The sequence below is a fragment of the Mangifera indica genome, chromosome 16 (assembly GCF_011075055.1).
Source record: "Mangifera indica cultivar Alphonso chromosome 16, CATAS_Mindica_2.1, whole genome shotgun sequence".
Classification (NCBI taxonomy): Eukaryota; Viridiplantae; Streptophyta; class Magnoliopsida; order Sapindales; family Anacardiaceae; genus Mangifera; species Mangifera indica.
Genome location: NC_058152.1, coordinates 3,007,406 through 3,019,760, shown reverse-complemented (window position 1 = coordinate 3,019,760; position 12,355 = coordinate 3,007,406). Strand labels below are relative to the sequence as shown.

At 34.0% G+C, this 12,355-nt stretch overlaps 2 protein-coding genes across 5 annotated transcripts; one reads left to right on the top strand and one right to left on the bottom strand.

Annotated features, from left to right (window-relative positions):
- Positions 1–802: 802 nt before the first annotated feature.
- LOC123199488 (phosphatidylinositol 3,4,5-trisphosphate 3-phosphatase and protein-tyrosine-phosphatase PTEN2A-like) lies at positions 803–7,046 on the bottom strand. 2 transcript variants are annotated; one of them, XM_044614517.1, is made up of 13 exons: positions 6,799–7,046; positions 5,825–6,407; positions 5,622–5,723; positions 5,482–5,538; positions 4,518–4,583; positions 3,163–3,339; positions 2,970–3,056; positions 2,819–2,883; positions 2,666–2,742; positions 2,148–2,194; positions 1,930–2,060; positions 1,621–1,690; positions 803–1,538 (listed from the first exon to the last, which is right to left on the bottom strand). In XM_044614517.1, the coding sequence occupies exons 2-13, from the start codon at positions 6,401–6,403 to the stop codon at positions 1,026–1,028; spliced, it is 1,971 nt and encodes a 656-aa protein (XP_044470452.1). In that variant the 5' UTR covers positions 6,404–6,407; positions 6,799–7,046; the 3' UTR covers positions 803–1,025. The 2 variants fall into 2 exon arrangements, with proteins under 2 accessions (XP_044470452.1, XP_044470450.1); XM_044614515.1 differs by having other exon boundaries at positions 5,825–6,423; positions 6,799–7,045.
- A 2,525-nt stretch (positions 7,047–9,571) lies between these two features.
- Positions 9,572–12,025, top strand: LOC123198680 (protein RER1C-like). 3 transcript variants are annotated; one of them, XR_006498104.1, is made up of 4 exons: positions 9,572–10,053; positions 11,260–11,440; positions 11,565–11,669; positions 11,748–12,025. XR_006498104.1 is itself a non-coding variant. In XM_044613424.1 (3 exons), exons 1-3 carry the CDS (start codon positions 9,677–9,679, stop codon positions 11,616–11,618), a joined length of 612 nt encoding a protein of 203 aa, XP_044469359.1. In that variant the 5' UTR covers positions 9,572–9,676; the 3' UTR covers positions 11,619–12,025. The 3 variants fall into 3 exon arrangements, 1 of the variants encoding a protein (XP_044469359.1); XR_006498105.1 differs by having other exon boundaries at positions 11,745–12,025; XM_044613424.1 differs by having other exon boundaries at positions 11,565–12,025.
- The last annotated feature ends 330 nt before the right edge of the window (positions 12,026–12,355 follow it).

Here is a 12,355-nt window from a genome sequence, read left to right as displayed (position 1 = left end):
TTATTTTCAATTTTTGAATTAGTTTTTTATTTAAGAAAAACAATAATAAAAAATAGGTGAAATCAACACACAATTTATGAAAATTTTGCAAATATAGTTAGATATACAAGTAAATTATATAAATTTATTTATATAAACTGAGATGAGATGTAATTCTTGTGTACCAGTTACCGGGTGGATAACTGCTTCTTATTCCACAACAATGAAAGCGCTAGGACTTAGCTTAGAAGGAGTAGTCTTTGGCCCACCTGAGTGTCCATTCCCTCTATTTCCTATATTGTATTGATGAATCTCACCTGCAGCGTTCGATGAGCGCTATGCTGTAAGAATTACTTTCTCAATTGGTTTTGAGTTAACGAATGAGGTCAATTGAAAACATAGCGTAGCGGTTCAAAACGTTGATTGGGGGCCAAACGACAAGGCAAAGAATTTGTAATCAATCCAAAGAACCACAACCAGACTGGCCATACTGGTATGATTTGCAAGGTGAATGGAGTTGGCTGACCGCCCTTTCTTTAGGACATTTCCTGTTGAGAATTCCTTGTTCCCTTTCGTGTGAATTCCCCGGCGACGAATTCGAAGGGTGAATGCATGAGGTTAATGTCTTTCCATGCTTGCTTTGTTATTGAACTTTATATAGAAATTGTCAATTTCAGAGCTTCACTTAATATGATTTGAGTGATATAATTATCTACTTTCTCTCACTTAAAAATCACGCTAATCAAATGTTACAATATCAAATTGTATGAATAAAGATTATTTGTTTGCACATGTAATACTCCTCTAAGCCAAAAGATGTCAATGGAGAGAAAAAAAAACCTTCACATAAGCTTGAATTTCAGTAACCATGATACCTTCGATGCTAGGTGGGGGAGAGAGAGTCATATGGAAATTTGTGTCTTGTTATGTGAACATAAAGGAAAAAAAAAGTGATAAATTTAATGAACAAATTCCCCAAAAATCAAATCATTTTGTTAATGAGGAGCTTATGCATGTTACAAGTGTTTCTCAGACAGATATAGGCTTCATTCACTTTCATAATCTTCATCATCCCCAAAGCTGAAAACTGAAGCATCAGCAGCTATTGCCTTGATATCACTTGCCCCCACAGAATCTATATGTGGAATCTGCGGTGATGCAGGTTGTTTACTCCCATCAACATTTGCTTCTTTACTTGTTTCCTTACTGTTCGGAGACAACTGTCCAGTTCCTTCCGATACACTCTCTGCCCTGCTTTTATATCCTCCTCCATACGCTGCTGATTCCCCTCCAGAACCAGAACCAACACCAGCTCGTCCGTTCTTTGAAGCTCTAGTCTCTTCTCCATCACTGTCCGAGAATACATTGTCGTTGTCTTCATTTCCAGTCACTTCATGTTGATTGGAATTGATTGCAGCCCCACTAGTTGCACCCGAAACATAACTTGAGCTACCATCAGATCTCTTGCTGGAAGAATCGGGTTTAGATCTTGAAGGTAAAGTACCATCATAGTCTATCATCACGATCTCGACCTGGAATCCAGGAGAAGGCAAGTTTCTCTGCGAACAGCAGCCAAATAATCCAAGTTATAAGAACTACATCATTTAGTATTCAAGTCTTAGATGATATATTGACATTTACCTTGTCAAAACCATCGAATTCAGACGCATCCAATATTTTTCTGTTCTCAGTCATTGTTGTATTTAACCAACTGCAAGCAAATGAAAAAAATACATGCTATAACACATACGCAGAAAGCAGATTACTAATAAAAAAGTACAATTGCTCGTACACAAAAACAAATTCAAGCTGAAATGAAGGATCAGTGTACTGATCCATGAAAAGAAAATGAGAATTATCTATATTCTTTTAGTATAACGTCTAACAAGTTTTTCATTAATAATTCAACTAATTATACAACAACGCAATGAAAGGAGACAATTTACAAACCAGTAGAAGTCTCCATGACGGTCGTTAAACTGAATTTTAAAATCCCCTACCAATTCTGCCAGCCCAGGCTCCCCTGGCAAAGCAAAGACCACAATCCCTTTCTTTGGTGCTTTAATCCAGAAATCTTCTGGCTGTAAAAACAAAGTAATGGGCTGAAATCAGATGTCAAAATTATGCACTCGTGCAAAAATTTAAATGGCACTTGTATAGAAAATTACCATTAAATCCTTAGTTTTTGAATGCTTTCTTGTTGAGAACAGAATTCCTGTGGATGAACGAAAGTGTCCATGTAAAGATAGTTCCATATCACATTCAGAAAATCATGAAATGCAAAAAGTAAAACTGAAAGGCATAATGCAATAATCTTCATGCATGAAGTAAATCGTACTCCAATTTTCAATCTAAACTTCAGCTAATCAAAGAATGAGACTCTTTTTTTTTTTTTTTAACAAAGGGAAACTCAGGTCAACAACTTGCAAATTTAGCTATTTCTATTGATAAGATTGGTATTTCCAATAGTATTTTGCTCTCCAAGAAAGCATTGGGTGCCAGATCCAAAATACAGTAAAGAAACAAGTATAATTTTGTTTAAGTTACATACACAACAGAACAGGGAGCAGTATACAGTATTCTATAATATAATCTTCTAGTAACCACAAAAGTGAGCAGATGATAGTTCATAATATCACAAGATTGTCGAAACAATTATCATGCCGAGCAGAGTAAAATAGCATACCACTGTGATTAGAGATTGTAATAGAGGGTCTAATCCAATAAGGGCATTGATGAAGCCGAAATCCTCTAAGCATGCACCTATTATTCAATTATAATTTCAGTAACTTCTTAATGGTCCACATGAAGTATTTTGAGAGCCAGATAAGTGGTGTACCTGCGCCCAGGCTGAATTTCTCCATTAAAATATGTTAAGATCCGTTCAAAGTATTTGACATACCTCTGAGGGAAGCCAAAAAAAAAAAAGGTCAAAATTATGTAAAACGAGTGACACTGAAGGTAAAATAATTTCATTAATAGTGACTGACAATCTGACTTGGGAGAACTAGAGCTTTCCCATCTACACATCTTTTCTGGTTGTAATAATCAATGGCCTCCTCAGCTGTTGGGAAGAACTGCACACAAGAGGCAAAGATAGTAATAATCCAATCATGAAAATGGCTGAAAAAACAAAAACAAGGAAAATTTACCACAAAAATCAAAGAGCTTAAAGAACCTGACCTTAAGGACTAAAAGAAGGCTACAAATCATTAATCCTGTTCTAGCCATGCCAGCTTTACAGTGAACAACGACCACATTTAAAATGTCTTCTTTCAACCATGAGTATGCGCTTTGACAAAATGATGATATAAGTTGAATAGGAGGGCAGTTATGGTCATCAAAAGGGAAGCATGCAACCTGCAAAAATTCGAACAAACCATTTATAAAAGAAACTGGAAATTTATTTTGTGCATAAGTTGATAAAGAACAAGTTATCCAGTATTAGATTTGTCAATTTCTTGCACAATCTATACCAGTCATAATATCCAAACAATCAGCAGCACAAAGAGGTAGATAATGTAATTAATACTATTTTCTCTCTTCTTTTGGGCCGCACAGATCTTTGAAATTCACAATGATTTCTAGAAAATAAGTAACCTTATAATTCAATCTATATTGCTGTAGACAAATAATATATTGTACATATATAGTGACAGATCTCAAACTATGAATAGCTAGCTATATGTTATAATCTCATCCACATGACTAAAAACTATGATTTGTTCTTCTTTGCCCATAGTGCATTCAAGATGAAAGCATACAGTGGTAAAAGTCTAAAGGTGTGATTCAAAGAACAAGATGTATCTGTAACACAAGTTTTTTCCAATTTTTGAAAAGCCAAGAGAGATTTTGGACCATTGCTTCAACACACAGTGACAACAAAGCAGCTATTTCTAACAAGGGCTAAAGTTATTTTCAAGAACTGACATCAGCAACTTAGCCATGTTATATTATTTTCAGAAATTTTAAACTGAAACACTATATGTCAAAGAAAGAAGTCCTTTTAAAGTAACTTCCAAGTCTTCGCACAGAGATAAAAGATTTAAAAGCAAACCTTTAACATTCATACCCCAAATAAGAAGCGTATACAATTGCCAATTTATAAATTGCAACCAGAAATCAGCACCAATTGATGAGACCAAACCTAGTGCAGTTCTTATAACATGAGTTATTCATATAGAACATAAATTTTGCTAACGATTACAAGAATGAGAAGGCAAACTTCTAAATTTTTCAAATCCACCGAAATATATACATTCATAAAGAACGTGTCTCATATTTGAGCAGAACCCACATAATTTGAAAGCAATGACAAAAAGAAACTACCTTCCTCTCAAACAGCAATGCATCATACAATCTCTCCCTCAAATGACATGAAGCAATAACATGAGTTATTCATATAGACACACCTCAGTCTGTTAACAATTTCTTAGGCATGACAATGCAAACTTCTAAATAGACATAGATATAGAAAAATATCTCATGTTCAACCACAACCCACCATAATTTTGAAAGCAATAACATGAAGAAAGTACCTTCCCCTCAAATAGTGATGCATCATACAATCTCTCAGAACAAAGATTATACACCTTATATTTTCCCTGCACACAAAATGTTGATTTTTTAGACACTGATTTTCCAAAAAAATGAATTGATAGAATATTCGGGGAGTGGATCAAGCTTGGCAAAATATAGAACTAGATTTAAATAGTTGATTTGCTGAAAAGCCAAACAAGCATAAACTTCAATTGTGAAATTATGGCAAGTAAAGACATCCGCAATAGGCCACTACAAACTACACATATGATATAGCAATGAGAAAAAAACAATGTAGTTAATAATTTAGAACTCAAAATAACCATGGAAGTTGAGCTAATATTTTTTTGCTCTATTATGATGATTGTACCTGTAAAAGGAGAATTTATAAAAAGTTAGTCCATCCAAGAAATGAGAGAAAGCACTCATTCAGTATTTAGGAACATATCAGCTTATCAATGGAAGCAATAATCATGCAATAAGCATCCCAACATAAATTATTTATTTTGATGGAAAAAGAATCCAATATCATTCACCTAACTCCAGAAATATATATAACCAACACAATGATAGGTGATAGAGCAGCAAGGCGATTTTCTCCTTCGCTTTGTTCTTGTGCTTTATTTAAGCTGAGCAATCTTTTTTGTGGTGGTATAGTAGCTGAACAATGGGGACTGAAAGGTTAAGAGCACTAAACACTTGCCTCTTCTTAAGCCAACTTTTATCCAGAAAAATAAAATCAAATAAAACAGCACTAATTTTATGACAAAGTATTCAAATATTAAGCAGAATGTCCAAATACTATATACATATATATAATGCCGAACGATTGATCTCCAAATTTCAAATATATTTCTATTGATTCAAGCTAAAATGTCCACCCTCCCCCTGTCTCAATGTTTCAGATTCCTCCCCAGTGCTCAATACCACATTTGAGGTCTTAAAATTTCACGTATAGAGTACCTTGTGATGAGTTTCAAAAAACCGGATGACTTCTTCCATGTGATTTCTATAGAAGCCCTGCATTGCAATTTTTATTTGTAATGTGACAAGATTAATAAAATCTTTTTTAACTAAAAAATATCACCAGAACATATGTTCACCTCAAAATATCCAAAAAAGCCTGAGCTTATATCACCAGCAGGGAACCCCATTGCAATTATATTTTCAGTAATGTAAGTCATATCCAAATCAAATCCTCCTTCCTGTATATAGTTCATAATATTGTGTCATATGATCAACAATCAACTATTGCAATGTAATTAAAAAGTGGTAAACTACCAGAAGTGGTGCACAGATAAGTAACCTGATATCTTCGTTTGTTTTGAGATACAATGTGACGTGCCTTGACCTGCACAGCCTTGACTGCATTCTTAGATGAGTCAAGTAGACCTTTTGTAAATGAACCAAGCATACTAGCTGGCGATGTTGTTGAGGTGCCTTCAACACTCCTATCCTGTACAGGAGTGATTGAGGTTAAACGCAATCCAAGTTCACTAGTGAAACGTGCAAATTTCGACATCCCTGCATTTCCCAAATCTGGGCTTTCTTGTGGTGGAATAGGCTGCGGAAGTTTCACAGATTTAGCCCTCAATGATAGGCTGGAAGCAGCAGACAAATTAGACGGTTGAGATTCCTGTGCACTTGGGTTAAGCTCATTAACACGGATGTAAGCCGGTTCAACATTAGAAGCTTGATGAGGAGCTTCCACATTAGAAGCTTCATGAGTAGCTTCCACATTAGAAACTTCATGAGCAGCTTCGACATTAGAAGCTTCTGCTGGAGGTTCGTTTTTAGCAGCTTCCTCAGAAACTTTAGCAGAATCTTCGACATCAGAAGCCTTAGCAGAATGTTGGGAAACTGAGTCAGCAGATTCTGAATCCATGTCGCTGCAAAAATATAGGTCTAAACACTAATATTGATCAAGACATTGAACTAGACCAAATAAATACAGAAAACGAAGATATCATTCATAAAAAAATTACTACATCGAATAAATCAAGCTACTAATTTCTCTTCCAGAAGATAATTCAAATATAATATCTGAACTGTTAATAATAATTTACGTTTATTTTCCTTTATAACATAAACATTCAATACATTATATTATGAAACGATAAACTACTTAAATTGGAAATGAATATATACATTGCATTTGCCTACACGCAACAAAGGTAAGCAGACTGAGATCTGTAATCAAATCGTTCAAAAATTGAGGGTAAATACATGGATTCATAATGTCGACAGATATTGGCAAAGGCAAAACATTAAATCACTCACCAGAAAATGAATAGAAAATTCAACAGAGATGGATAGAAGGTGAGTAGATTTGCTTGTGATTTCCTGGAGTAACGCTTAGTGTGGCTGGCGCCGGCCTCATTTCAGGATGTGGAAGTCAAGGAGAAAGCTTGCATAGAAGTACGTGACTCGCAAATCAAAATGCAATCACCTGCTCAAACCGGCCAAAATCAATTTCTTTCCGCAAATTCTGCATCCGGAATGAGATGAACCGGGCCTTTCCAAGCCCATTCGTTGTCATATCAGTTATTGATTGTCGTTAGACGTAAGTTTAAACTTTGAAATGAAGCAATCTTGATTGTACAGTTTACTTAAGAATAAACTCATTCGTATAATTTTATATATAAATAATAATATATTATAATATGATTATATATTATTTTATTTTTAATTTTTAACTATTTAATCACGTAATAACACATTATTATTTATACATAAAATTACATATATAATACTACTTTTTACGTAAACACTACATTAGTTTTAGTATTTACGCATGTCTTAACATATTAGAGTAGTATTATGCCACTCACTTTGAAAATACATTTATACGTCATTATACGACTATATATCACTTTATCTCTGATTCAAAATCTCCTTATTATACAATAATATATCTAAATAAGTATTCATTTATATATTAAAAATAAATACATATAATTTTAAGGCTCATATTAATCCACATCACTCAATTGCTTGAACTAAGTAAGATCACTTTAATTAAAAAAAGAAAAACCAAGTTGATGTAGGAGGATGATTTAAATATAAATTATTTTTTAATTATTTAAATTTTTAACAAGTTCAAAGCAACAGTAACCATTCTAGGTGAAGTTCAAGAATTGTTTAAGTTATTGGATCATTTTGAATCGTAATTGAATCAAGAGAATGATGTCGGGTCAAGGCTTACCGATTCAATCCCACTCCAATAGTTATGCTAACACCGATATAACTTTGTAAAATTTGTTGAACATGTCAGACCATGCACCACCAACTTTGTTTAGTTACTGTTACAGAGTAAAACTACTCGTTAACAAAATTAACAAAATGACGTCCGATGAAGCAACAAGTAACAAAACGATCAATTAATAGCTTATTATACAAGTAGGAATCCTTTGGTTAAAGGTAGACGATCTTTCAAATTACTTTTCAACTTTATTTTGTGTTTACATGGAAAAGAAATAACTTTTTACTAAATTTAGATCAGTCAATTATTCGTCAATTATTTTATATCTAACAAATGAAATATGAAGTTAATTTTTTAATTTGAATTTACATTGTAGTGGATAAGATTATAATTCTCTCTTCTTGTCCTATAAACATAAAAGATCATTGTGAGACATATGCATATAAAAACTTCCAAGATATATCCATGAATTGGTACGGAATCCCTCAGAAAAACACAAACACTCTAAATAGAGATTTCTAGTAATCTATATCATCTTCAGAATATTCTTTTTGTAATCACTGTATATACTTTATTGAAACATTTTTCGTAGGGCTAAATAACGTAAACGTGAATGCAGGTTTTCAAGTAACAAATCAAACTATATTAAAATCTCTCTTATCCTTATTATTCCGTCTTTCACATATATGTCGTTTTGATCATCTTTAAAGATCAATAATGTAATGATAACTCGATAATACGGACAAAGAACGAAGATCATCATGCATTCTTGATTTGTGTTTGAGGGAAAAATATTTACATGAAGCTTAACTTGTGTACTTAATGAATTCATGATACGTTGGGGAATTCTATGGTGTTGTGATGTAGGTTAGCTAATGTAAATCTAGATCTGTGATTATTGGTTTGAGATGGTATCATCATACTGATTGTGTTAGTAGAAATTGTGAGGGCCCGCAGCATCTGGCAATGATAGTAAACTGAGGTAGGTTAATTGAGGCTTGTTTTGTTTGCTTTTTATCCTATGCATGTTTGAGAATGAACTATGATTCGAAGTACTAGGCAAATTCTGGCTTGAGCCCTGAAAATTCTAATTCGAGAACGTCATGCACGATCGTGTTAGGGTTATGCATAATCATTTATAGACATAGAATTACATGATTTTAAATCGGTGTACGTTAATGTATTTGTTTGTATGCATCCGTACGTTAGTTTTGAAGAACAAAAAAATTCACCAATAGTCGAACGTATGACAAAATTACACAATCGGTCATGATCTAATTATAAATTAAAAATAAAATAATATTCAATTATATAATAACATATCATTATTTATAAATAAATTTATACTCATTATTTATGTATTAATGTCATTTAGAGTTCGATAAAATTAGACACATAAATAATATACAAAATTTTATATACAAACACTAATATATTATCATCTGGGTAGGTGTAACTTTATTTATAATTTAAGAATATTCAATTATAGGAGGATGTATCATTTCATCTACAGTTGGATTTGAATTGAGTTTGAGTTCTGCTCAATTTACATATAGCTGAGCTCGAACTTGTCGAACTCGTAAAAACCAAGTTTAAATTCAGTTTGAATTTGGTTTGACTCATTTTTCGTTATTAAAACGACATCGTTTTAATACGTATTGATCAAAACGACATCATTTTGTATCAAAATTTTTAATTAAAAAATTTGATGAATAATTCCAGCTCAACCGAACTTGTATAGGACTTCGTTTCAAACTCATTCGAACCAAGCTCAAACAGGCTCGGTTCAAGCGCAGCCCTAATTTCATCCAAGAATTGGCGATGTCTTGGAAATCATTAGGTCTTCAGTACCGTCTCCACATTTCTTTTATAAATCTAAAGAGTATACGTGCGCAAAAGAATAATTATAAAAATAAATAAATCTAAATCTAAATAACTCTCAACCGGTGTGCCCCAATGGAATCCGTATCGGCCGCTGGTCCCGTCGCCGCTGACGATCATCTCTCATCATCTCCAATGGCGGTTATATCTCGATGGAGATTCAATGTATCGCAGCGGTACCAACACTTATTGGACAAGGCGGTCCCGCATATCCTCTACCGTTGGTTGGCCTGCCTAGCTGTGGTCTTCATCTATGCCCTACGCGTGTACCTTGTTCAAGGCTTCTACATCATCACCTACGGCCTCGGCATCTACATGCTCAATCTATTAATGGGCTTTCTCTCGCCGCAGATCGATCCCGAGATGAGCGACGGGCTTGGACCCACTCTTCCAACCCGCGAATCCGACGAGTTCAGGCCCTTTGTTCGCCGCCTGCCCGAGTTCAAGTTCTGGTACGTTTGACTTTTTGCATTTCGAAGTCTAGGGTTTCTTGCTTTTACTGGAATAATCTGGTATAATGAAGCCAAGTATTGAATTGGAATTGATGATTGTTTGAAGTGCGGATGTTATTATTAATGACACAGGCGTAATTATTTCCTGATCATAGAGAAGCAGCTGCATGTTCTTGATGAGTTGAAGTTTTTCTTGGATTACTTAACAGTTGTGGAGAAACTAACGAAGGTTTAGTTAGTTATTCGAAAACAAGTTTTGGGAAAGTAGATTATAATTTGTGAGTCTTGGACGCAATCTAGGAATCAGTTTCTCGTTGGTTTCAGATTTCTATCTGAATTTTGAAATAGTGTTTTTGAAAACTACTTTTGAAAGCACTCCAATCAAATGCATTTCTTAAGATTTATTTATAGATTTTACGTTGGTAAGGATTCCGGATTTCAAATCAATATGCTTTTTGCTTTTAATTTTTTATTTGTGGGAAGCAGATGCTTTTATATATATATATCAAACGGGGAAGAAGCCATCTGTTAGTTTATATTTAGGCCAGACACCAACAAATAAAGGGATCCTGGCTGGTGTTTTGAAAATTCTATACTACTAGAAAAGTCTCGTGTGGATGCTTAAAAATTTTGCTTGTTGAGTTATTTAATAGGTGAAATATGTGTGAATTTCCAAGTGATAGTTTTCTGTATAAGGGGGTTTCTTTAAATCATATGCCTACTGTAAAATATTGATTAGTAACAAACGTTGTGATTACATAGCTTATTGAGGCTAGAAATTATGATACATTAATTGATTTTGAGATAAGGTATCTGACTGGATTCATATGTGGCAGAGTTGGCTGTGGAGACAGTACATGACTTGGTCAAGGAATCAATGATTTGAGTGTTTACTTCCATTTGTGTGTTGCAAGGTAGTTTGGACTAGTTATGCAAATGTTGGGCTGGCTTTTGCATAAAGAATAATGTTTTACGATAAAATTTTTTTGGTCTGAATCAATATTCAGTATGATTCTGCTCAGAGGGAGATGATTTAGAGTACTTTTTTTACATGAGTTTACTTATTTATGGGGGAAGCCTTTATCCTTGATTTATTGCTTTTCTACAAATGAAACGTTTATTTGATTTATATTTACGAACTGTTCTACACTAGTTCTTTTGCTGGTTGAATATACTATTGAAATATCTCGGGTTTTCTCCTTTAAGGTACTGTATTACAAGGTCCTTCTGCATTGGTTTTGTGATGACATTCTTTAGTGTGTTTGATGTGCCTGTCTTTTGGCCTATACTCCTTTTCTACTGGGTGATGCTATTCACTCTCACTATGCGGAAACAAATCATGCACATGATCAAGTACAAATATGTTCCATTCTCTTTCGGAAAACAGGTATTCCAAAAGTAATCCTGCATTCCGATTACTACTATAATTTTTTGTATGTTTCCGTGGTATTTATTAGTTAAATACATTTTCACTTTTTAATTAAGGTTTGTTTTGTTATTTTTTTCAATAGCAATATGGAAAGAGGGCATCCCCAAGTGACTCCATTAGCCTTCCTGAGGACTAAGGTCGTCAAGTAGCGGCAACCATATATGCGCCTCTTGAAGCCTGCACATTGGTGGCTTAATTTATTATTATTTATTATATATTATTATTATTACTGTTATCCATTTTTTCATTCTCTAGTTGACAGCAGGAGCACTTAAAGGATGTGGTGGTCATAATCAAGAAGCAGATTTTTGCCGAGCAACCTTTCAAATGCCCTGGTAGAAAATTTTAGAGTAGGGAATTCAAGCTGTTGCTAGTTTTTTTTTTCCCCCATAAAGAACCCTTGTATAGAAGGTACATGCCACTTTTGTAGTTGCTTTGACAATGACCCAGTAACTTGTGCTTTAGAGAAGGGAATGGTGATCTAGAAGAGCAAATGAGTATTGTTTAAATTTAATTTGAAATTCTACATCTTTTCAGTTTAAACTGCCATTTTTGCCTTTATGTATGTTTTACCCAATATAAACACCAAACTTCTCTCAAGTTGTAGGTGTAGGATGTTTATATGCCCAATTATCGACAATACAGAATTAGCAAGTTCGTTACAATTGACATAAAGGTTGTAAAAGCTTGTTTTATTTCAAAATGTAATACTATGCTATCTGTGGCAGCAATGTTGTAATATTGCTTTACATCTTCCCTTTCGGAAAGATTGCTGTCATTGATATCAAAGCTACCTCTTGACAGAGGCAGGTTGAAGAGATCTGCAACTTCACCATTGCTACCTTGTGAGTGTAGGTATCCTACATCCTCAGG

Bases quoted from the DNA above. Each gene is read 5' to 3' on its own strand.
- LOC123199488 (XM_044614517.1), bottom strand. From the start codon at position 6,403: ATGGATTCAGAATCTGCTGACTCAGTTTCCCAACATTCTGCTAAGGCT. The intron at 5,539-5,621 runs GTGAACATATGT...ATTGCAATGCAG, and splicing joins GCTTTTTTGGATATTTTGAG to GGCTTCTATAGAAATCACAT. The intron at 2,743-2,818 runs GTACACCACTTA...ATTGAATAATAG, and splicing joins GAAATTCAGCCTGGGCGCAG to GTGCATGCTTAGAGGATTTC.
- LOC123198680 (XM_044613424.1), top strand. From the start codon at position 9,677: ATGGAATCCGTATCGGCCGCTGGTCCCGTCGCCGCTGACGATCATCTC. The intron at 10,054-11,259 runs GTACGTTTGACT...TTCTCCTTTAAG, and splicing joins CTGCCCGAGTTCAAGTTCTG to GTACTGTATTACAAGGTCCT. The intron at 11,441-11,564 runs GTATTCCAAAAG...TTTTTTCAATAG, and splicing joins CATTCTCTTTCGGAAAACAG to CAATATGGAAAGAGGGCATC.